The sequence below is a fragment of the Esox lucius genome, chromosome 20, assembly GCF_011004845.1.
Source record: "Esox lucius isolate fEsoLuc1 chromosome 20, fEsoLuc1.pri, whole genome shotgun sequence".
NCBI classification, from domain to species: domain Eukaryota; kingdom Metazoa; phylum Chordata; class Actinopteri; order Esociformes; family Esocidae; genus Esox; species Esox lucius.
Genome location: NC_047588.1, coordinates 17,552,925 through 17,579,467, shown reverse-complemented (window position 1 = coordinate 17,579,467; position 26,543 = coordinate 17,552,925). Strand labels below are relative to the sequence as shown.

Genomic DNA, 26,543 nt, shown 5'->3' with positions numbered 1-26,543 from the left:
GATTTCCTACTTTATCCTTCCTGATGGTTATGAAGTCCCACACAGGTCTGATTTAAATGCTGGTGACCAACTTGGGAGAGTGTGAGGTGGGTGATAAATAAAATAATTTTCAAATTACAAATATTTTCTTGTTGGTTTGTAAATTCATATACTTTTTTGCTACCACACTGTTTCCTGAAAAGTTGGGACGTTGCATAAAATGCAAGATAAAAAACAGAATGCAATGATGTGTAAATCATTTATCCCTATAATTCATTGAAAATAGTACAAAGACCTAGACCCAGAAGGATGCTGAGTTGACCAGTGCAGTCACGCCAGAGAGTTGTGGTGGAGCTTGGGAGGTTTTGAAATTCAAGTAAAGTACAGGCAAACTGTACATGTAGATCACATCTGGCTGATATGTGAAATGATACACATGATCAGGGTTATTACTTTAGTTTACTGTATATATGAATTATAACTTGACCACATGATTATACTAGTGAAAAGGAAAAAAACATACATGTAATATTGCTTACAACTATGGACATGAGTTGGATATGTGTCCAATTGAAGAAAACAAAAAGCAATCTGGCTAGTAATAGCTTTAAGCTGAAGACCGCTAAATGCTGGTTGCAGCTTTAATTTTACATGTGGAACTGATGTATTTCACTCCATTTGATCTGCATTAGGTTACTTGGGCTGAAATGAAACACACTCTGACTAACCTTGCATTAGAAGGTTATAGTTGTCACTCCTACAAAGGACTTAATATACTCTATATGGTGTAATTAGTACAATAAGGTTTACACAGTAAAACCTTGCATGACTTATGTTCAGGTACGTTGGCTTTAATGTCAACTGTTTAATCATGATATTGTCATTGTAAAGTAGGGGGTTAAGGTCAGTTAGTTAGGTTAGTTATGTATGTTAATCAATAATAAAAGTGCTTTTTTACATTTTAATTGTGTTAATACATTTCAACATTCAAGCATAAAAACATTCAGGAAGACTGATGTCTACATATTGATCTTAGTTTTATTTGGTTTACAGGTGTCATTTCATCTGAAAGGAAGGAGAAACAGAAAGAAACAGGCACATTGTTTTTGTTGACAAAATTAAACAGTGATATCAACCAAAGACCAATTGTATAAGAACAACAGTTAATATGTGATCTTATTCTTGGTTGGAATTAATAACCAAACAACCAAATATCAATAAAACGGTCTCTGGTTGTGCCTTTTAGTACAACTTATACAGGTCATCCTCTCCTTCCATCTGGTCTGGAACCAGTTCAAAAGCAATTAAAGCTTTGGGGAGTATTTTATGACACATACAAAAAAACAATTTGAGAAAAGAAAAGTACAAACATTAAAGCATTGTTTTCTCATTGGGTCTAGCATTCATACACTACTTTTCTACATTTCAGTTTTTTCTACTACAGTATGTGACAATGTTTAACAAGAGCTAAGTTGTGCGACTGGCATAAAAATATGATGTCAAAGTATGGACTATAAGACACAAACGTAGTGTAAAATATGGCTTAGGAAAAGTCCTATATGGCTTACTTAAGTATGGCAAGTGTCCATCTTTGCAAATTAACCTAAGTAATATGGTTCTGAAGACATCAAGGTATCGTTCCTTTAATGACAAATACAGTTTTTTACACTACCTTTTGCTGAAAACACACCAACCTTTTCAGAATTCTATCATTTCTAGCCAACATTTTTACATAATTCAACTACCAAATAAAACAATAACAGATTCAACCAATAGGACAATCAAAGGGTAGCGAAGGTAATTAAAACAAGGCAATAATTATAATATTAATAACAATAATAATAATAGCATTTTTAAAATGAACTTAATAATAGGTCTTCATTTTGGCAATATTTCCCATAAAACAAAAGGAAAGTGAGAAGTTTTTTTAATAAACTAAAAGAACAAGCAATGTTGTATGAAAAGAATAGCCAAAAGTCTGGTTATCATATTCTCTCTGAAATAGTTTTTGTTCAAAGAAATATTACATTTCAACATGTCATGTAATTTAAAAACAAACAAAAATGGAAATTACGCTATGCATCGTAAAGGGAAAAAAAGTATTGGAGCTCTAACAGTGGAATCAGACAGTGGCACAATGTGATTTGCTGGTGCGTGAAGCAGTAGCTCATACACATTGGCACAGAGTACTAGATACAGGAACTGCCATGAGAGATGGGTCTCCATTCAGACAGAGACAAACTGAGTGAGATTAAGTGTTTTATTGACTATAACAATTACAGCAAAATGTGTTTTGAGGATCTGAAAACAAATTTACATAAATGGAATCCTCTTATGTCTGATGGAGACTGGCTGGAGAAACTCCATCAAATTGACTGGAATTGTATATAGTAATTACAAAAGGGGGAAAGACAGTGCTCTACCACTCAATGTTCTTTACAACAGTCAGTCACTCAGGAAACACATATTTAACTACACATACTGAATGCACAAAAAGATATTCCTGTGCTTAGGTCATGAATGAATGCAACAGACATTATATGAATATACAGTATAGGTTAGAATATGTATGAGGTATTTGGTCATATTATTTCTATATTTCAAGACAGTTATTTGGCAATTTCAACTCCATCTTTATAAAGAAAGAACTTCTTGTAACAATATATGAAAATATATCTATATATCCAATTTTCATATTTAAAGTAAAATGTTATTGAAAAGAAACTGAAACTATGTGGAATTCGATGTCTGCAAGTTGTCTACCATTGAGAAACATGAAAAACAACCACTGAAAATATAACAGCATTACAGGTGGCTTATTTAATTATTGTTGTAGTTTTTTTGGTTCATGTAAGCTATTCTCTTGCTTGTGTGTTTCTTAGTTTGTCTAGTCACAGTCTAATGGCTACCCCTTAAAACAGGAACCCAAATTCATTCTTGTTTTTTTTACAAAAGAATGTTAATTAAGGAAAGAATGAAAACCATAACAATCATATATCTTTGGATCTTGTTCAACTTGGTTTTCATAGATTATTTGTTAAAACAAATATCTACAATAAAAGCACCATCCATGCCTTGTGTATGTGTGTGAGGTAAAAACATGAAGACATAATACAAGACAAATTAGTCACTAGAGAACGGTAACCATGGTCTGACGAACAGCAGGTTCCCTTGACAACAAAGGTATTTGAGGCACTGCAAACAAATCACTTCAGTTTGGTGACAGAAATCTTACTGAAAATGTCAGTCTTAGTAACAACATATGAGCATTTCAAAGCACACTTTGGAATTCTACAGTAAAGGGCACAAACGTCTGCAAATTCATCCGTAATGGAATAGAGAAAATGTACGTTCCTTAGTGTCCATACTTTCCTGCAATGTTTAGGTTTTTTAAGACATTAACTGCTCACTTTATGTCAGGCTTTTGTTCCATTTGTTCCATGTTTCTGATTCATTGTCCTCTGTGTCCTGCAAGATGAGATGCTGGCAGCAGCATGTCGCCCCTAAATATGTAGACATCCCTCTGCCATCGCTCACTTTCCCCAGTTTAACTGAGGAGATTTAACTGTTTAAATGTTGTTCTTGTAGTGCTCCACTTTCAGGCTCTAAGACAGCCGTTTGAAACCTGATCATCATCGTCTCAACATCAGCCCTTAGGGACTCTGCAGGGTAGAAGGTTGAAATATATACTTGAGTCATAGCCATGTTCTTTAAAGCTGCATGAAAGTGGCTGAGGTGGCCAAACTTTGAGTCATCCTCTCTAAATGAAAGCAGCTATTCAGGGTTTGGACTAGACGTTAAGTCCTGATAGCCTGGGTGGAAGCTGGCAGTAGATGCAAGCAGAGAATTGGTGATAAGGAATCATTCAATGTCAAACAACATAAGTGGACTAGAATACCAACAAATAAACATTTCTGGGGACTCCATGGCCCCAGTGACATTCAATCACAATTAGTGGCCTCCTGCTTTTCTTGACAGGACTCAAAAGGGTGCATCATTCTCTGAACGCACTGAGTGGCAGCTGGCACGGATGTGGCACGGGACTGGCACAGATGTGGCACGGGACTGGCACGGATGTGGCACGCGACTGACAAGGGACTGGCATGGATGTGGCACGGGACTGGCTTGGGACTGGCACGGATGTGGTACAGGACTGGCATGGATGTGGCACGGGACTGGCATGGGACGGGCACGGATGTGGTACAGGACTGGCATGGATGTGGCACGGGACTGGCATTTGCACCCAGAAAAGGAAAATGGGGCACAATAGTACCCTTTTGGTTGAGGTAGGTATGCTTGACCAGCAGCACGACAGGCAAAATGGTTACCTTGAAAAGCACTGACATTCTCGTCAGGCTGAGGTAGCTGTCTTTGGAGGTAATATGTTTTGGTGGTGGAGCAGAAAGTTAACAAAGACTTTGGGATTTAACAAAAATGGCTTCATCTGTGGTGCCTCAACCCAACCTCAAGGCTAACGTGGTGAGATGAACAATCAACTCAACCAGGTTTGGTAAGGCGAAAGTGGGCTGCATTAAGTATCCCTGAAGTACCATCTTGTGGAACTAATCACAGAAAACATTCTGACTGAAAACATTTGAAATAACTACTAAACAAATACATCACTTTGGTGTTGGCCTCAGTGTTAGATGAAATGTATTATATTTTTGATCTATCTAATCCATTGAACTCAAGCTAAATATTTAATAATTGAAAACCTCCTTCACTGTTCAAAGTAGTAAAAAATCTCTGTATATTGTATCTGTCTGTATTTGGCAGAACTTGAAATTAGAGTAATTGGCTACTAACTTAAAATGTTATAAAATTAAACTTTCAGTTTTAAAGAAATGCCAACACAACAGTTTCAGTAATCCTTAGAGACAAACCAGCAGCATTTTACCTACTGAGTTACATTGAATAAACTGTGATAATAAGAATAATAAATGTTTTCTGTGGCCATTGCCATATAGCTTTAAGTAAATCGCTACTTTTTAAATCTGCTTTGGTGCTACATTGTTTTTACTTGATGGTATTAAGAACAGATATCCTCAATACAGCACATTTCACTCTCAATTTTCAATCACTCCTTTTCACTTCTAAAACAATCAATGCATGCTGCAGTAGGCAGACTATGGCTAAGGCTTTGGTGGGCAGGTGGAGGAACCAGAGAACAGCCATTCATTTATGGACATAAAAGAACTGGGGTTGGGGGAAGTAAGTGGATCGTTGTTTAACCACTTTAGCCAGTGCCTGTGCCAGACTGGCATGGTTGTGGTTCCTCGATAAAGACTTGGCACTGGGCTGGAGGGAGTTGACTAGCCAGAACCATCACTGGAGCAGTAACAGAATCACATCTCTGCAGGCATAAACGAGAAGGATGGTAATTATTGTAACAGTTACATGAGACACAGAAAGCTAAAATGGTAATTTTGATGTAATCATTTTGTGTATAATTTGTACATATTAAACCTCTTCACCTGTGGCACTAATTCCATGACCTCTGGCATGCAAATCACCCCTTCTTTTGGGGCCCCGGCCCGCTGGATACTGTCTGCTGCTTGGGGCCCTGACCAGTCATCCTGGGTCCCCTTCCTGCAGAAGAAGCTTGGGAAAGAGGGATGCGATTGATGAGATCGAAGATGAGAACATGATATTGATGCACTTGAGTCACAGTGGTTCAATGTCAAGGTGACAATATACAAAGCAATTGTGCCATTGACAGTCCAGAGATATTACACATCTGTTAACATCATTCATTTCCCCGGTGACTGGCTCCTTACCTGCGCCGGTAGCCAAACATGAGGAACAGCACACAGAAAATGATGCATGCCATGCCAATGTGGATACCCAACACAATGCCAGTCATGGACCCCTCGCCATCCTGCCTGCAGTTACATGTGCTCTGTCCATCTGAACGAACACAAAACATGAGTAGAGTTAGTGGAGGAACAGTAATGAGATACACATACTCTTGAGAACAAAATAACTCATTTTCTACCTGTGTATATCCTTGATGTCCTATTCACCTATAAAGTACTAATAATCCTAAATAATCTTGGGTACTGATGATCCTAAATCAGCTTGGGTACTAATTATCCTAAATCATCTTGGGTACTGATGATCCTAAATCAGCTTGGGTACTGACCATAAAGGTCAGTGTTTCTGACTCACCGGTGCTTGTCTTGGGGCTGTTACCACTCTCAGCAAGTGAAACCAGACGCTTGTCTGCCGCTCCGTCCCCATTACCATTATAGGCCACCAGTTGAATCTCATACACTGCAGCGGGTTCTGAAACAGAGATGGCACCAGTTAGTGTTTAAAAAAACAACACCCAAATACACAGATGTTAGTTGAATTCATTGCAATACAAAGATATTTATGTTTTGTTAACGTCTTCATTGAGACCCTGCAACGACAGTAAAAGATAGAATACTGACCTAGGTGGGAAATGGTGTGGGTGTTAATGTGACCAGGAAACACTTCCTGCCCTTGGAAGTTTGGTTGGGGGACCTCACGGTAGGACAGCTTGAAGCCCTCTACCTTGCCCGGCTTACTGGGCAGCTCCCAGAACACCTGCATGGCCGTCTTGTTTAAAACCTTGGTAAAGAAACTGGGCGATCTGGGAACTGTGAGGAGAAAGACCAGGGAGGGGACAGAGTGGGGTAACAACATTAACATACACATTGGAATTCCATCCATGAGAAGACCTAATTTGGCCCATGTATAAACCAAAATGTATAAAGAAAAGCAAGATATTTTACTGAAACAAGGAAAGGTAAAAACCTGAGAAAGAAATTATTAAATTAAGAAAAAGTAGGATGGATAGGGAGACAATTCTAAATGTAACCGTTAATTCCCCCTGTCATTCCATGACATCTGAATAACCTACCGCCCCCTAGTGTTGTAGCGACCACAGTGCCAGACTGCTGGCTGGCTCCCAGGGAGGAGTAGGCCTTCAGGTAGATGGAATAGGTGGTGGCCGGTTCCAGGGTGGTGAACTCATGCTGGAAGGTGGTCTTACTGACGGCCTCCTGCAGCTCTCTGCTGTCAGGCTCTGGAGGGGCCAGGAAACAGGAAGTGGACTCATTAATACCAGAATATTATTGGCACATGTACTTCTACAGGCAGAAATCATCAATACTAAATATATATATATAAATAAGTATTTATGTATATATACACATAAGACAGGAATTTCTTCTGCAGTACAACAGCCCTCCTTACCGCCCAACATGCGAATGTGCAGCACATATCCGATGATGCCGTCAGTGACCTCAGGGGCAGGCTGGGACCAGGTGAGCTGCAGGGTGGTGGGGGACAGGGCTGTGGCCGTCAGGTCCCGTGGGGCCTCGGGCAGCTCAGTGGACTGGGTCAACGCTAGGCGGGCACTAGCCTGGTTGGTACCAGCGCTGTTCTCAGCAATACACTGGTAGATGGCTTCATCCTCCATGGTGATGCGTGTTACAGCTAGCGTACTGTGGGGGGGGGGGGGGGGGGGGGGGGGGGTTGACATTGCTGCATTAACAACTACATGACTACATGTTTCATTTAAATGTTACATTAGCAGATCTCAAAGTTAATGTATATTAGTGAAAGTGAATGTAGATGATATTCAGTGAAACTGAATATGGATAAGTAAAACTTAATGTACATTACTGAGACTGAATGTAGATAAGAATAGCTGAATGCAGGTTAGTAAAGCTGAATGTAGATTAGTAAAACGGAATGCAGATTAGCAAAACTGAATGTAGATTAGTAAAAGTGAATGTAGTAATAAAGCATTGTACTAAACCTGTTATTGTTCGTGACCTTCACGTGGTCACCAGGCATCAGGATCTTGCCGTTTTTAAGCCAGATGAGGTGAGGCTCGGGGACTCCCTGAGCCATACAGGTAAACACTGCACTGCTCCCTGCTGGTCTGGAGACAGACTGCGGCCACTGCAGAAACTCAGGAGGAGCTGGAAAAGAGAGGAGAGCTTCTTCAATTTCTCTATGCATAATAGGAAATATGAGAGGGGGTGCAGAGGGAGGTGATAGGTGATAATATTATGAGAGGGTGGCAGAGGAAGGTGATAGGTGATAATATTATGAGAGGGTGGCAGAGGAAGGTGATAGGTGATAATATTATGAGAGGGTGGCAGAGGAAGGTGATAGGTGATAATATTATGAGAGGGTGGCAGAGGAAGGTGATAGGTGATAATATTATGAGAGGGTGGCAGAGGAAGGTGATAGGTGATAATATTATGAGAGGGTGGCAGAGGGAGGTGATAGGTGATAATATTATGAGAGGGTGGCAGAGGAAGGTGATAGGTGATAATATTATGAGAGGGTGGCAGAGGAAGGTGATAGGTGATAATATTATGAGAGGGTGGCAGAGGGAGGTGATAGGTGATAATATTATGAGAGGGTGGCAGAGGAAGGTGATAGGTGATAATATTATGAGAGGGTGGCAGAGGGAGGTGATAGGTGATAATATTATGAGAGGGTGGCAGAGGAAGGTGATAGGTGATAATATTATGAGAGGGTGGCAGAGGAAGGTGATAGGTGATAATATTATGAGAGGGTGGCAGAGGAAGGTGATAGGTGATAATATTATGAGAGGGTGGCAGAGGGAGGTGATAGGTGATAATATTATGAGAGGGTGGCAGAGGAAGGTGATAGGGTATTAGATATGACAAGGGGTGCAGAGGGAGGAGATTGGGGATAATATATGAGAAGGGGTGCAGAGGGATATCATTTTCAGGGATCATTTGATATAATTATCCCTGAAAATGTGACCTGTGGTAAGTAAAACTGTTTGTAGATAACACAGTTAAGCAGTAATGCTGTGTTTTCATGAAGTAGTTTGATGAAATCCATTAAGATTGTGCCATATTTCACTCTGATGACAATGTTTTTGTGTTGCTAACATTCACTCCCATTCATACCAAATGTGGAAGTTGGTCCCTTGTTAAATTGTAGCGCAAAGAGCAGAGATAAAACACAGTAGGGGGCAGCAGAGATAAAACACAGTAGGGGGCAGCAGAGATAAAACACAGTAGGGGGCAGCAGAGATAAAACACAATAGGGAGCAGCAGAGATAAAACACAATAGGGAGCAGCAGAGATAAAACACAGTAGGGAGCAGCAGAGACAAAACACAGTAGGGAGCAGCAGAGATAAAACACAGTAGGGAGCAGCAGAGATAAAACACAGTAGGGGGCAGCAGAGATAAAACACAATAGGGAGCAGCAGAGATAAAACACAATAGGGAGCAGCAGAGATAAAACACAGTAGGGAGCAGCAGAGATAAAACACAATAGGGAGCAGCAGAGATAAAACACAGTAGGGAGCAGCAGAGATAAAACACAGTAGGGGGCAGCAGAGATAAAACACTCCAGACCCCAAAGCTTTTGCCTCCAGACCCCAAAATAATCCAAAACCAAGAACAGCCGCCAAAGCGTCAACCACATTAAGGTCCGGGCTCAGACTTCAACTGAACATATGCCAAAACAAGGAGTCCAAAATCAAGTTCATGACCCATGACAGCGGTGTCACATCCTCAAATTAAAGGGACCCTCCTCTCCATCCCTCTCCTGTGACACAACTCATGGGAGAGGGAGACAGTGGGGCAGACAGATGCAGTCTCGCCGCTACAATGAGGTCTCACCCTCCTCCACATGCATCTCATTGATCTAATACTGCCCCCACCCCCATCGTAAAAATTAGCCAGCTAGCAAATCCATTGTCAACAGCCTGGGAAGTGCGAAGCAACATTGTGTGTGTGTCTGTGTGTGGGGGGGGGGGGGGGTGAAGGGGCATTTGGGCTGGCCAAGGATGGACTGGCTTGAAAAGGGGCCATTAATCAATGGCAGTGATGTTTTTTTTTTATTTCTCACCAGGTTGTAGGGCCTCAATCACTTTTCATTAATATTGGACTGAAAAATAAATAGACGATATGCAAGCTGGCCCTCTAAAACTGCTTTGAGGAGATATGGGAGAGATATGGTCTAGGGGAGAAATGTATTCCGTTATACAGTTTCACTTTCCAGGGTAGCAGAAATGTATATCAATAATTTGTGCTAAATAGTTTTACATTATCTTAAGGAATATAATGTTCTAATCTGTCTCCCTGATAGTTTTTTCAGCAGTCTACCTAGCTATCTTAAAATGTACCTAGCTATCTTAAAATGTACCTAGCTATCTCAAAAACTGTACCTCGCTCTGGATACAAGGTTTTGCTAAATGATTCAAATGTACATTTTACTGAAATTCCCCCAAGACCCAAGCATAGTACCACATATTGGTTTAAAAGAAGGTCAAACAGTATTCTACTAATATGGCCCAGGTAGAGACATCCAGAACTATACAGTACTGTATGACAGCCTGGCAAGTGTCCTCAAACAGTCCAGAGTGAGTCTTTAATTAGTGTGTACATTTCACTTCAGCTCGAGCCGTGTGGAGAGCTGACATTGAGTTTGAGCAAACCATTGAGTGGAGGACGTAAGAGCCCGGTGACAGAATGGCAGTCAGTGGGATTGTCAGTCTGTTTGCAGACATCGCTCCCCAGCTGTCCCAGCCTGCCCTCTGCAGAAGGGAGCGAGGGGGAGAGAATAGGTTGATGAGGTGGACTGGGCTTGGGGTTAGGGTGCAGGTTTGCTGGTTTACTCCCTTCAGAACATAAGAGATGGTACCATTGTGTGAGTGAATGGGAGCTACTCCATACTTCTGCATTTGGTGGAAGGACTGCGGTAATGAATCTAACCTCTAGCATGCCTCTCTCCTGGGCTACAGGCCACTTCACACTTGAACTTGGGTGATGCCGTTTATTTAAAGTAGGGATGCATTCAGGCAAATGGAAAGCCTGTTATTTCAACGAGGGTTAGTTGTTCTCATTATTTAGTTGAACTAGGAGAAAGCGACAGTGAATGATTTTCTGTTTGTCTGCCTGTCGCTCTGTTTGGCTGTCATGGCTACCAGTTGTGGCTCGATCATCTAGTGTTTTCTGTGTTTCTGTATGTTGCAGTGAGTCTTGTTTCAATGAAACCCACAGATTTGTATCGGATGTACTGGTTTTCAAAAGTTTCACACCAGTTTCCATATATTGCTAATAATAATACAAACATTTTCTGAACTATATAGAGGTTTATTGAACATGTTTTTCACTCTGTAACAAAACAAAAACCTGGGCATACATTTTATGAAAATGTTGACACATTACTCCCAATCAAACACCCTGTGAATTGTTTGCATGGAATAGCAACGCATGCGGACACTGACTTGACGCCATGGGAATGGGCCTGTGGGCCTGCACACACAGACAACCCTCAGAACAAGCTGTTGTGCTGACACACAATGGCTGTCGTGTTCCTTTGTGTCCTGAGTCCCTCTGTGGGAGACTTTCCCACTCTGTGGCCCCGGTGCCCTGAACGGGAACCTTCCTGTGCCTGTGTCTGTGCCTGTGTCTGTGCCTGTGTCTGTGCCTGTGCCTGTGCCTGTGTCTGTGTCTGTGCCTGTGTCTGTGCCTGTAGCTATGACAAAGACAAGTGTCCCCACCGGCCAGGAGGTGGAGCGGGAACGTCTCAGTGCTCCATCAAGACCTGTCAATCAGTGGCCCGTCGTAGGCACACCCCCACCACGCGCAAACCCAACCCCCAGAACCCTCTCACTTATCATTTCCTCAGGGGGCCTACAGGGAGAGGGTCAGAGGTGATAGGTCAGGGGGATCCCTCAATCTGACATAATTATTCTGCTCCCCCCACCTCGTGCACTTCGACTGGGTTTGCGTTGTCTGTTTTGTTTTGTTATTTTCCGTCTCTTGTTATCTCCTCCCAGTTCTCTGTTTTACAGTTTGTTCTGTATCTGTTCTCTTTCTAATTTCATCCATTACTATTTAACTCCTGTTTGTTATCTATTTTCTGTTTGTAACCATCCCTTCCTTTACCTCACTGCTTCTGTGTAGATCTCTCTTCCCTATCTAAGAGTGTTGTAATACTCTCTGCCTATGTGTTTCTGTGTGCTTCAATACAACATTTCTGGATATTTCACTTCCTGATAATATTTCTGTCTGTGTGTTTCTCTATTTCCCTATTTTAAAATGTTTTGTATGTCTCCGTCCCCTCCCCACACATTGTGGCCATGCAGCCATTGTTTGACTGCAGCTCGCATCTGTCCTGGTCAGGTGGTCCCTGACGCAGCCAACCTACGACCCCCAGCAGCCATCACCCGGAATTTCGTTGGGAGGGGGACAGGGGGCAAATGCAGCCAGGAGGTTAGTTGTGGACGGGCATCCCACAATATGCAAAGCTAGACCAGACTGACCCTAAACTTGACTCCATAACATTGAAGGCTGCAGAAAGTGAATTGTGGTCAAGTTCCAGTGGAGTCAGTGAGCTTGGGATATTTCCCAGGACGTTGAGACAGATGGTATATGGACGCTATAGGACAGACCGGGAGACATTTGTTCTTACATCTGTGACGGTGAGACGACGAACAGCCACGTCAACTCCCGCTTTCCCCGGTTTACTTTTCATACACGAACACATCTCGGTCTTGTCTCTGATTATCACCCACACCTGATCCCAATCCGGTCGTTAGTATGTGTTTAAATGTTGCTCCTCTGCTCCCCTCATTGGTCGGTCATTGTTGCTTGTCTACGTTTGTTCATGTACGTGATGAGTGGTCTGTTTTTGGTTCATCCCTTTTGTTTTGTATGTTTTCGACTGCCACTCTGCCTGCACCTGGTTCCTTCCTCTCCACCCCTACGCCCATCGTGACAACATCCATATGTACAGATGAGACACCCATGGGTTTTGTTGTTTATTATTTATGCTAAATTTCCTCACTGATTTATATGGTGGTGAACTAAATGTCTGGATTTTTAACTAGACCTTAAAATAAAGTAATCGTTTTTTCTTCTAGAACACCAAAGTGACTAAGAGTGGTTTTAGAAATATCATACATTGTATTCATACTGTATGCCTAATAAATATGTTGGTCAAGTTATGAAGAAGCATGTTTAAATCTGAATATGGATGCTGACTGCTTTTATTCTCCCAGAAACCTTATCAACCACAATAAATGTGCAAAATAATTTATGGTTGGTCTCTATGTTAAAAAAATAAAGCAATGCACTTTGTTCCCCTCCCAAAGTCAATCAATACATTCATGAATATATTAGAGAATGAAGGTGCTATCTATGCTTAATCCAGATTGTGATCAAGACAGATAGAAAGCAGATATTGATTGATTGGGTTTTGTGGAAAGGTCATTAACACCAGCTACCAGTATACATTTACAAATGTGTGTACCTCCCTGCAATATGTCAGTACAGGAGATGAGTGCCTGACTAAACACACACATATGAGCACATGCAGAATCCATGAGTAATAAAATAAAGTTTTTGTATGAGCATAATTTAGAGAGGAAATTATATTGTTGCCAGGGGGGACAACACAACGACTGTTGACATGCTGTCGCGTAAAACAAGGTGAGCTAACATGGATAGATTAGAGAAATAGCTATAAAATGAGTCAGTGTAAAGCACCTTCAATATCTGCGTCCAGCTGGAGACAAAAATCAACACCAATGTCATCACAACATGTTGGCCAATAGCAGAACACAAGCCCTAATGCCATGTGCCAGGAGGCCAAAGGTGACAAGAGGCATTGGGGGAGGTCACTGTCTCCTTAAGGTCATGGTCAAATCCACCAAAGGGTAATATACTCTGACCTTTCCAAAAAAACCCTGGCACCCTCCTTCATCCTGCTTTTTACACCTCATCCCACCATTCTGTCTGCACATACCCTCTCATCCGTCCACCTATCCCCCCTCATCTGTCCACACATCCCTCCTCATCCCACCATTCTGTCCACACATACCCCCTCGTCCGTCCACACATCCCCCCTCATCCGTCCACACATCCCCCCTCATCCGTCCACACATCCCCCCTCATCCGTCCACACATCCCCCCTCATCCGTCCACACATCCCCCCTCATCCGTCCACACATCCCCTCTCATCCCACCAATCCGTCCGCACATCCCCCCTCATCTCTACACCCAAAACAAATCCACGGGAGGGTCAGGTGTCCCCCGAGGGAGACTAAAGATGGATTTCCAATGTCACCCCTGTTCCTCAGCCCCCTCTGTAGATCTGGAGGGATCACACAGGTGGGAACCAGATGGTAATAACAGAATCACCTTGCCTCCTGATAGGCTGGGTGGAATCTCCCCCGTGTCTCTGAAGCCAGTCCATTTATTTCCGATCTACCACAGGGTATTGCCTGACAGGCTCCAGCCTGTCTCCAGGGAAGAGGCCTCATAATGGATGTTTGGGGGAGAGACGTTAACAGTGTTGCACAAACAGTGCGTGTTTACTCGTGCTCACCCTGAACGGACAGTCTGCCCTGGGCGGTACGCCTCATCCTGGTGCCAGGGCGGTTGGCGGAGCACACGTACACCCCAGAGTGTTGCAGAGTGACATCTGAAATCATCAGGTTGCCTGTGCCCAACACCTGGATACCCTCCACTCCAATGGAGCGCCCGTCTGAGAGGGAAGAGAAACAAAGAGAGACGGGGGTGGGGAGGGTTAGAAAGCTGCAGGTCTCATCTGAAGCAAACAACAGAGCATTCAGTCCAGTCCAACTACCAAAACCACACAGAAAGTGTTAAATCATGTGTGATACGTTGGCTGTTACCTCTGTTAGCCTGGACAGAAACATCTAATAGGTGTCACAGGCAGGACAATAACAAATGCTTTTTACAATACCAAATTAATGTTAGGGAGGTGACATGATTTGGGGTTTGGTTTGGACAGTGATATAGAATGAGGGGAGGTTGAGTCATACCCAGGCGACTCCAGGACACGATGGGTCGAGGGTTGCCAGTGGCGATACACTCCAAGATGGCAGTCTGGTGCACGGTGATGGTCAGGTTCTGAGGTCCGGATAGGATAACAGGCTCCTTGTAGATCCTAGTAGCTGCCACTATATATAATCATAGAGAGAGAGGATGGAGATGGAGGTGTTTCAGAGTTTCAACCAATGTAAACATACTTTTCACAGTAAACCAACTACACATTGTTTTGGTGATTAAACCAATGCACATCTGATTACGGAAAAAATCTGACCAGTTTGGAGTCCGGAAATTCCACCAGTACTCATGAAAAAGCATCAAAGTGATAAAAATATTTTCCTTTAGCAGATCCAATCATTCAAACATGCAGACTCAGAAAGGAGAGGTTGCCTCACCAGTGACAGTTAGCTGGGCCTCGTGACTGTAGCGGGTGTTAGCAATGTTGGTGGCTACGCAGCGATACACACCACTGTCAGCCCACCTCACACCAGTAATCTGCAGGATGCCCGTGGGCAGAATAGTGCACCTAGATACAGGCAAAGACAATCATGGTGTGTGTGAGTGTATGCGTGTATCTGTGTGTACATTTGACTAGTTTAACAGTGAAGACAGTAAAACAAGGAAATTATCTTAGAAAATAGGCGTCTTTAGAAAATAGGCTTTTGGGGGTGGGTGGGGGGGGGGTAACTCTAGCGTGTTACCTGTTATCATCAGCATTCACAGCGGTCCGGTTTTTCTCCCAGGAGATGCTCGCCTCTGGGATTCCGTTCACCTGGCAGGTCAGTCTGGCAACCCCGCCCTCATCCACCAGCATTGACTCAGGGTGCGTATGGAACTTCGGGAGAGCTGTGCGGGACGCAATAGGGCCGAGAGTCTTTGACACATCCTAGACTGTGTATAAGGCACTGTCATAGAATAAAGCAAGTCCCTGGAGCAAATATGTTTCTGATTGGCTTAGAGCAACTGCCCCACAGTCTATGAGATTTTCTAATCAGTACGGATGATTGAAGTGGGGCCTTTTTACTTGAAGGAAAGTGTATCACCATGGTAACCCCTTTGCCTGAGGGGAGCAGCACCAATCCTCTCAAAAACTATCATTCCGCTGTTTAACCCATAACCCCCTGCCCCCCCAACCCCCAACGGCCAGAGGGAGGGGTCAGCAGTGAAGTAAAGGTTGTCCACTCAGTGGGGGTTTGGAGTGGGGGGAGGGGCGGGGGTTTATTAATGTCCGATCCCAACTGGGGGCGGAGGGGGGAAGGGGCTCAAGCAGACAGGTATGATTTAAATGCACCCTGGGAAATTTAAAATGACTAAACACACGGCCAAACAAAATAGCTTGATCAGCCTGTGAGTGTCTTGGTGTAAAATGAAACGTTCACTTCAGTGACATGATAGCAATTACCAAGATTTTACTCAGTGGGGAGTAACCCCACTGAGTCAGATAAGCTACTGCTGTTTGTTTTTGGGCATTCCAATATACGTGTCTGCACATGCATGTCCGTGTTTGCATGTGTGTGTAACTCACATGCCAGCTGTACCCGGGCCTTGCGGCTGATCAACATGCCAAAGTGGTTCTGGGCGGCACAGTCGTACTCCCCAGCATCCGTCTCATTGCTCTCTCTCTTCTTCTGGAAGTTCTTGATCAGGAGAGTTCCATTGGCCAACACGCTAGCCTTCGACCCAGTTGGAACAGGCATACCGTTGCGGCGCCACGTCACAGAGATAGGCCCTTCCCCTTCCACCTGGCAGTCCAACAACAAGGGACGGTCACGTACGGCGATGACATCATTGGGCTCCTTCAGGAAGGCCAGCTCAGAGGCTCCGCCCAACACTGGAGAGCAGAGGATGATGGAAGGTCATGTACTGTTGAGGTTCATCGCCATTCAGATGATGCAAGCAGTAACCATTACCATGGTGATGAAGAAGGGAAGTAAAAAAGATCCTCAGGAGAGAATGCATCCACTGATGATGATGAACATGATGATGATGGTGGTGGTGGTTAGATGATGACGAAGATTAGGATGATGATGGAAGTAAAAGGACTGTAGAACAAAACAACATGGAATAGAAATATGATTTCAAAGTAATGATGACATCCCAGAAAACAGGTCCTGGGGACCATTCTGGGGACATCCTAAAGACATCCAGGTCCTGGGGACCAATCTGGGGACGTCCTAAAGACATCCAGGTCCTGGGGACCATTCTGGGGACGTCCTAAAGACATCCAGGTCCTGGGGACCATTCTGGGGATGTCCTAAAGACATCCAGGTCCTGGGGACCATTCTGGGGATGTCCTAAAGACATCCAGGTCCTGGGGACCATTCAGGGGATGTCCTAAAGACATCCATGTCCTGAGGACCATTCAGGGGATGTCCTAAAGACAAATTATGGTTTTCAGGGATGTACACATGAACTTAAAGAGAAAGAACATCAGAAATATGACCTATTACAAAACTACATAGCCTTTCAGTTAGTGATTCAAGTAATGAACCGTTGTAGGGCCAGATGTAGGCTTTACAGTGTTGTCATTAAACAGACAAAGGCTGCAGCTGGAGCTCTTCAGTTTCCTTAGTCATGACATAACTGAAGACTCTATTTTATGATGCCCACTAAACTTCAAGAAGAGGGAAGGAGGAGGTAGGATGACCATGAAAGATGACTGATGAAGCCTCCCAAGTGCCTATATCAATTTTCTTTAGGACCTATATGTTTCATATCATGCGCATGTCGCCTTGTGTAAGGTCATCATTGTAAAACACAGCTCTTAGATTATTAGCAGTTTTATGAGGTTCCACTACTAAGGATATATTTTATATGGTGTCTCGACTGCAGAGAATTTAACTGAAGCACCTCTTCTGATTGTCTTTGGGTTGTTATGGGATTACCCATTATCATCCTCAACATCATCCTGAACATCAACATCCTCTTGTGAAATTTATAAATACCAGAAAAATACTGTATATTCCATTCCTCATCTTAAACATTCATACAAGCCCTTTATGTTGAAATATCATGTAAAGATAGAGTAAAAAGAAGCCCAACTGAAAGAGGGTGAAACCTTTATAATGCACAAGTAAACCAAGCTTTTGTACATTAATCTCTGCCCAACCAAACACAATCCAGGCCCTTGAATTCTTAATAACACCTTAATTACCACTGATAACAGGGTTGTTAATGAGGGATTAAGAGGGGTATAAGAGGAGGCTGGATTCATCCTAGGCTGCGTTTATAGCACAGGGCTGGGAATCGCAGACTGATAAATGGCCAGTTTCATTGAGCAAGAGCGGACAGCGTGAAGCCCTAACTCTTCCCCTACAATAAGACTCTGTGAAACGTGGGACTGCCTCTCTCAGTGGCCAGCACCCCACACTGTGTGTACTGGTGACAGCTTCATTCTCTAGACAGAGAGAGAGAGGGAGAGAGAGAGGGAGATGGAGAGAGAGAGTAGGGGGGTGCTGGAGTGAAAAAGTGAGAAACAATAGCTCAGCGGGACGGGAGCAAAGATAATAGCAGCAGAAGAGTCTGTTTGGGTGGAGTTTTCAGAGGGCTGAACTTGCACTTGACTTTCCTACAGCCTGATTGATAGCTCTGTTAGTTACCTCAACCCCCCCCCACCAAAAAACTATTCTGCCTTTCACAGTGACCCCCTCCTCCCCCCACACGCAAACAGAATTCACTCCCAAAACTGCCTCACAATAAGTGCTGAATGCCATGCAGCCATTGAAGCAAGAGAAAGCCTGAACAATGCAAGAAGTGGGGTAGAGGGGGGAGAGGGAGGGGTTAAGGGTCAAGTTGGGATGACTTCAATGGAGTCTGAGTGGAGGACTAGTGATAGCACCCCCCACCCGCTTTTTCTCTCTGTCCCTGTTAGTCATCGCCCACTCTGAGGAGAACATCTGCCCCCCTCTCACCATCCTCTCTAGCCCACCCCCTGTCCCTCTCCTCCCTTTTTAACTTGAACTTGGAGGTGACTTTCCCATGCCACCCCCATCGCTCAGACTTCGCCGAACCCCGGCACCGATTTCGTCGACACGCCTGTCCCCCCGATTTTTATGCATCATTTGGGGAGACCCCCGCTGTCCCCCTGATTTTCACCCTCTCGCTTTCCCCCGACCCCTTCTAAGGTCCGATCTTCTGTGCCCAGCTGTTCCAGATAGTGAGAACTGAGAGTTGTTGAAACAAAGAAAAGGTTTCGGTCATTCTCTACCTCTTGGGTTTTATGCAGTGAGAAATGAAATTGAAGCATGTGCCGTCTGGATCCCCTGACCCGGTGAGCCCTCTGAAGGACTACAATACCCACCGCCCAGACACAACAAACATCCCAAAACATCCACACAGCCGACCACTGCCAACCTCTGCAGCCATACATGCCACAAAAACACACCAGACAGCTGCTCTTTCTTTCCTAACTCCGTCCCCCCGTCCACCCATAGTCTTCCCATCCCTGGCCACGGTCCTCTCCCACAGCCCTTTTGGGTACACTCCAGCTTGGCTCTGCTCCAACACATGCTGTGTAGTATGAAACCTCCATTGCCTCCAGTTGTTTTGTTGTTTGTCCAATTAGCCTTCCTTTACTCCCTTTACTTAATCCCTCCTCTTTAATCCACCTCAGTTGACTTCATCTGTAACAACTAACAACTGACCACCAACTACAGCCTATTCACACCAAATCTGCGCATACATGCGGTACAGACCTTCAAAGCCTACATCTAAATTAGGGGGGAAAAAATGCTAATAATTATTTCACATGAAGTAATTCCATCACCAACAGTTTTCTTTACATTACATGAGCTTTTCGGCTATTCACTCGGCCCATCACTTTTCTAATCAATGCATATGGATACATGGGTGCGTGATAAACTGTACAAAGTATATCAAACCTTTAATTTTACGAAATATTTCTTATTTTTCAATCACCTTCAGGCCCAGTGTAAAGACACTGAAACAGCCTGGAGTCTTAGAACAACCCCCCCCCCCCAGGTCCCACAGTCTGACAAAGCTCACCCAGGAACAGGGGGTCCCTGATCTTTGTTTTTCAAAAGACTGCTTGCGGAGTATCACTGCATGTGCCCAAAGACTCTCAGTCAAGCCTAACAGCTGCTATAAGGGGAAGTAGAGGATAATGGGGTACCTGGTGATGGCTACGCTAGGGATGTAAAGAGAGTAAGATGTCAGTCACGGTAACTAAAGATTAGCTGCATGTCAGATCTGCTGTGAGGACATATTGGATTAGGGATACCTGGGGACTACCATGCTGGGGCAGACCGAGAGGAAGAAGGGGATATAAAGGGCAGGAGTTACATGCACAGCCAGCTCTTTCATGTCAAACTCTGTTGATTAAGGATGTGAAGGGTGACAGCTTGGGAACCAGAACGGGATTTTTGATGTGCTCAAGAAGGGAACATTAACTATAAGTTTATAGTCCGATTTTGCACTTGTATTATGAAATTTCACCTTAAAATGTGAAGCATAAAGCAAAGGACGCAGTGATGTATCACTTACGTGTGTCAGATAAAAAAAACGCTTCAGGAAACATTATTTATGCATGCTGTATAAGAGGAGCCATGTTTAGCCCTATGAGCTACCAGCTGTACTCCACAAAGTCAGGAGGCAAAGCCCAGAACTCCATTCACCCCTCGAACCCAGAGTGTGATTGAGTGTTCAAGTTGAGGGATAAATTTGCCATCCATCTGCGTTCTCATAATAAGCATTGTGTGTGTTGGGTGGGGGGGCATTCAGAATACTGAGACTGAGGATAAGGAGCCCCACCACCCTATCTTCCCCACCCCCACACCCCTCAGCCACACACCCCTCAGTCCCAGACTGTGACCCCAGCCCCTAAAAGGTCATGAGAGAGTTGGGTGAGGGGACTGAGAGGACCGAAGTGGAGGACAGCTTGCATTCGGTCACCAAAGCACCCCCCTACCCAGTCTCTGCATTGTCTACTGTCGCCTCAGACTTGGCCGTGAACTTCACAGTTTCCATTGTGACCACGGCGCGATGGTAGCTAAGCCCCCCAGGACAGTGAAAAGGGGGTTCAGCATTAAGCCAGAAAAGGCAAACACAAGTAAATCCCTTCATTGGTCGTGTCCTCTCTATATTTATCCCTCTGTGGATATGCATGCGTGGCAAGGAGAAATGTTTGTGAATCAAGCCCAGTTGCGGGTGTGTCACAGAATCCTTAATTGACTCGTCCCATACTATCCCTCTATCTCACCCTGGGAACCCATGTATAAAAGGGAGAGGCCAACTTGGGAATAGTGAAAATGACCATCTTTTGCACACGTCACTGTATTCACAGTGCTTGCACATCGTTTTGCACAGTTAATAAGCTCCATTAGATGTAATGTATGAGATCAGTGAATATGCTATAATGAGCCAGACAGAGATCTCAAAGATTTTCATTTCCATTGTATTATCATCTATAGTCGATCCCCAGGCAGACCCACTGGTATAAACATGCTGTGGAACCTGCTATAGCCAGCAGCCCTCCCTCCCTCTTTTCACCTTTAGTTTCTCTAACTCTCCTTCACTCTTCATCATAGCAGAGGAGCAACGCAGGTCAGGTTGACTGAATTAGGCCCAGGCAGGCAGGCAGGCAGGTGGATGAAGGGCAGTGGAGGGGCTTGATTAGTCTGTATAGATACATTATGTGGAGAACTGAGGTATACATGTCCTGGGCGCAGCTGGTATCAGGAGCTGGGGATGGGGAGGGGGGCTGTGTGGATTTGGGGACTGCTGTCGTAGGGCCGGGCCTATTGTCAGCTAATAGGAGTTAAACTCCCTCCTCTCTCAAACCCTCGCCCCATCCCTCCTGACTGGCTGCGTGGCACGCTCTTTCATACGGCTTGCAATGGCGCACCCTCAGATCAGTTCCCAAAATTGCTCCTCCACCATTGTTTAAACACCCACTTCTTCATTAATTGCCAGCCAATTTGGTGGTCTAGAAGTATTTCCTTACACACCCATGGGTGTGTTCAGCAAGGATAGGGGTCATTTAATGACGTTAATTACAAGGGATAGCATTGAAGGAATTTGGGCAACAGAGCAAGTCTCCATTATGCAACTTTTTGATTGAGCTTTAGATATTCAGCCTTCTTTGATTGACTATTATTCATCTTTCAACATCTCTTAATTGTTATTTAATATAATTACATTCAAATTACAAAAAAAGAGAGTATTAAATAATCAGTATTGATTCACTTACTCAACTAATTTAAAATATGCTACAATATCGCTCATTTAATTTCCATGAAGCTTGTATTTAAGGAAACTTTTTTCTATAAAGTGTTAGGCCTATAATTTGTTCAGCACTCTGAACATGTAAAAAGACAGACAAACAAAATAAATCAGACCCAAAATTATTCTGCTTCACTTTGCCTCGGCCTGTGTTCTTCAGAAAGATGTAATAGATAAAAAAAATTGTCAAAGCAATTGCAACCAAAATAAGGATGCCTAAAATCTGACATTTCATCTTGTACTGACGCTTGAAATTAACTCTATCTTCAAATTCACTTGAATTCTGACCTAGGTTGGTATAGTGGTCTATGCTGCTGCCTTCAGTACACATGCACTGCTGCAACATAGATTTAAACCCAACACTCTGCTCTATCTTTTCCCACTGTCTTTTCCAAAGAAGCACAATGCCTGAAAATGTGTTAGTCAGGTGCATTCGTTAATTTCACTTGAGGTCTAAAATGTGTGATTGACTATGTTTAATTGGTATAAAGGTTGTTTGGAGTTCCTATTCAGCAGGGGCCAACAAAAGTGTTTCAATTAAGCTGGCTGATGCAGATTCAACACTCAGATTTTCAAAAAAATAAATACATCTTGAGGACTTTCTATTTCTGTAAAAACAGTTTTCACCTTCCGATTAACAACTTTATTTTCAGTTTCTTCATATCCCTGTACAAACAACATCTCATTCATACCTGCATTCAACAATGTAACTGAATCGCTGCATTTTTATATTTGATCCATGCATGCAATTACACACTAAAGACTTGAAGAAGTAGCAAGGCCAACAGGGAAGGTGGTGAGGCTATGGCACAGGGACAGAAAGGTGGGAAGGAACTAGGCCCAAGCATGCAGACCTCATGGCAGCGCAAGGCTTTGGCCCTGGTTCTACCTCATGGCAGCGCAAGGCTTTGGCCCTGGTTCTACCTCATGGCAGTGCAAGGCTTTGGCCCTGGTTCCACTTCATGGCAGGGTAAGGCTTTGGCCCTGGTTCCACCTCATGGCAGCGCAAGGCTTTGGCCCAGGTTCCACCTCATGGCAGGGTAAGGCTTTGGCCCTGGTTCCACCTCATGGCAGGGTAAGGCTTTGGCCCTGGTTCCACCTCATGGCAGGGTAAGGCCTTTGGCCCTGGTTCCACCTCATTGTAGACCTTTGGGATTAACACCCTCAGTCAGGGGGGTGTCTGGTGTAGATTACTAGAACACTGTCTGTGCAGACTGTGGAACTGTGTGTGTGTGCGCTTGTGTGTGTATAGGTCTTCGGGGAGTCTAATAGCAGCTGCAGGGGGATTACTGAACACCCCATCCCATCCCACACACGCACACACACCCACAACAATACCATCCTTAAAAGAGGTGGGGTGACAGACAGACAGAGACGGTCTATCTACATCATGTGAATTAATGTGTTAAGAGTTCAATCATTGTCTGACCCCAAGGTCCAGTCCAACTGCTGCCCTGTGTCTGACCATAACCATGAAGTGTAGAATATCTGAACAAACATCCGTGAGTATATTTCACATGAAATAACAGACAAAATACCTGTCCTGCTCTAAAGTAGTTATTGGAATTGGAGATGTACATTTTTGTCACCAAAAATATTAAAAGTGTCAATTTGGATCCTAAGGAAACAGTTGCAGATTGTGGTTTACTGTGGTTTAACTGGGGGGATGGTTAGGGTTAAAAATCTCTAATGGATTAATGTTGTGTTTCTTTTTAGAAGTTTGTTTAATGGATTGTCATTGCCATTAATTGGTTTTTAAGTGGCTTCATTAATTGCTGTCTTAAAAAAGCAAATAAGAGAAAGTTCCTGTCCCCAAGCTGCTTTACAGAGAAGCACACCGAGACGTAAACGTGTGCGTAAAATGAAAGAATACTGAAGGCTGCGTCATGGTAACCCTATCCGTATTTGCTTAATTAAAATTTTTATGTATCATGCCAACACTATAGAGACGTATCGTCCAATAATGCCCAAAAGCCTACATTCACTGCCACAATTGTAAATATTCAGCGGCTCCAACACGGGAAATCATCTTTACGCACACCCTAGTCCCATTACCTCAAAACAACCATGTTCTCCCAGCGGCTGCAAACTATACTGTACGTCCCCTTATCAACAGCAATTATTTACGGAGGCCACATAACAGACAATATATAGTTGAAAAGAAACAAATATATGTTTTATCACTGAAATAGGCTAGAGAGGCAGGTACATACATTAAAGAGGCATGGTGTAACGGTCACATGAAATACATGCATGTAACATTATTTGGATTTGCTTGAAATTAGATACTAAGCACTAAGTGCATACATGTGACTGTAAGCACCAAACCAAACCAAAGATACAAACAACTTAATGTGGATTAAGTAAACAGTTTCAGAGCTAATTTCGTATCGACAACCGGTCTAAATTACTCTCCAAATGCACTCAAATTGCCTTGGCTAAATTTTCCTACATAATAAACCTCCTTAAATAAATTATAATAACAATCAAATAATAAAAACAATCAACGAGATAATGAATATAATAATATCCTAATATTCAACACAATATTAACGTGATTTTCATGACATAAATCATCACACTTCGTCTTTTCTACCAAAAAACTAAATTAATGGGCTACTTGAGCTTGAACACAAAACATTCAAAGCGTCTCACGTTGAAGACACGAACTTGACGTTCATTATTATTATTAGGCTACCCATTACTGCTTGAACATTGACCTGCACAAAATAAAATGATTACCTGAAGAGATGACCACCAAAAGAAAAAGCTGGCAAATTCTCGTCTGGTTCATGGTTTAGTGTTAATCCGTTTTAGTCTCAGGTCTATCTGCTGATGTGACTCTTAGGAGAGTCAACTGAAAATCATTTATTTGCGGAATTTCAATTGGTTCTAAACAAAATCTCCGAAACGAGGGTTAATCCTTTAAAAGTTGTATTAACAAAAAATCCCCCAAAAATCTCAACAAAACATTTCCGTGGTTTCAGTTCCTCTGTCCAGTGGACGGCTAGCTTCTGGACTAGTTCAAGTCTGTCTTGAATTTCTGGTTCGCTATTGTAAATGGGCCGTATCAGCATCAGGGGCTATTAGTTATGCGTAAGGTATTGTTGCCCGCACTGACATCCCGGTCAATGAATGGACACAGCTACAACAGAACTGGCCGGCCAATGGCAGCGGAGCAAGTCAAAAGGCGGGGCCCCCTCAGTACCCGGATTCGAGGGACCCGCAATAAAGCTCAAGAAGCTTAATGTGGTCTTGATAGGCAGATTATTATCATCGTACCGTTATGCAACATACACTATAATTTGTTTCAGTAGTTGTTGATGTTGGTTCTGAAGGAGTTGAAGTTATTAAGTCTGGTATTGGGACTGTAATTTAGCCTACAATTTACAAGGGAATTGTGCACATCTGAAAATGGAATTAATAATGTGGGTCAAAATACAAGAAAAATAATTGGCATTTTGTGGAGGGAATTAGAACATAGGTATAGTGAAGTAATATTTTACTTCAAATTACAATATATGCAGGTGTTGCCATACAGTTATCATGTGTTTTTCTTTGGCGTTGTTTTTTTACCCTTAAAACTAGGATTCTGGATGAGAAAGTTAAGCATGTTGTACTGGAGCTGTAATAAAACAACCATAGCAAAAGCAAGTTGAATATTTGTCCACCAAAGGACATTTACCAACCATATGTATTTAAATGCAATAATGTAAGTTGAAGCTAAATGACTAAACTGTTAACAATTTAAAATGAAGTGATCTCATCATCTCAACCCCACCTGCATGAAAGAAGCTCTCAACCTTGGGTGCAAAAATAAATGTTTACAAAGACAACAAACACACTGAGCCAGCCTCTGTCCCAACGGCCCTCACTATAGAATTGTAAAGGAAGGGGCTCCATTGACCAATCTGTTGGAATGCAGTGTGGCTTGCAGCAGGACAGACCAGCCAATTAACAGGCATCAACATACGCGACGGGACACCGCCGAACACACAATACGCACCCCTCTAAAGAGAGAACAGGCTAGTTGCAGTGTGCTTTTCATTAGGAGGTCTTCTAAAGGGATCTAATTGGGGATCGGGTCCAACAGAGAAGGGTCTGATCTATTATGAGGGACATATCAACATGCAAAACAAGGGTCTGGGAGGCAAATGAGACACATGTGCTTTGGCCATATAGGGAAGAAGCATAGATCCTCCTTACTCACACCCCTTTTGTGTTCTACTTAACTAGCTCATTAGTAAGTAACTCAGTGACTGTTCTGAACCTAATCCCCCGGGTTCTCACCATCATTAAATTAGATCCTCCTCAACTAAGGGAATTGGACAGTGTTCTTCTATGTAATTGTACATTGTTTAATTCAAGTTAAATTCCTCAAAATGTACCAAGTTAATGCATGAGTATTTTACTGTGTTTGATATACACTACCAAAAGTATACAAACAGCTTTTAGAAGAGTAGACCTGCAGCCTACTGTCATCCAGCAGTAAAACC

The 26,543-nt window shown here is 43.2% G+C and overlaps 1 protein-coding gene across 2 annotated transcripts; it reads right to left on the bottom strand.

The window, feature by feature from the left end:
- Positions 1–2,221: 2,221 nt before the first annotated feature.
- On the bottom strand, positions 2,222–25,123 carry LOC105031064 (immunoglobulin superfamily DCC subclass member 3-like). Of its 2 annotated transcripts, none has more exons than XM_020040798.2 (14): positions 24,790–25,123; positions 16,334–16,639; positions 15,510–15,654; positions 15,204–15,334; positions 14,802–14,939; positions 14,342–14,500; positions 7,769–7,934; positions 7,201–7,451; positions 6,866–7,030; positions 6,414–6,602; positions 6,148–6,264; positions 5,757–5,886; positions 5,454–5,580; positions 2,222–5,332 (listed from the first exon to the last, which is right to left on the bottom strand). In XM_020040798.2, exons 1-14 carry the CDS (start codon positions 24,839–24,841, stop codon positions 5,216–5,218), a joined length of 2,193 nt encoding a protein of 730 aa, XP_019896357.2. In that variant the 5' UTR covers positions 24,842–25,123; the 3' UTR covers positions 2,222–5,215. The 2 variants fall into 2 exon arrangements, with proteins under 2 accessions (XP_019896357.2, XP_019896358.2); XM_020040799.2 differs by lacking the exon at positions 24,790–25,123 and adding an exon at positions 16,719–16,784.
- Between the last annotated feature and the right edge of the window lie 1,420 nt (positions 25,124–26,543).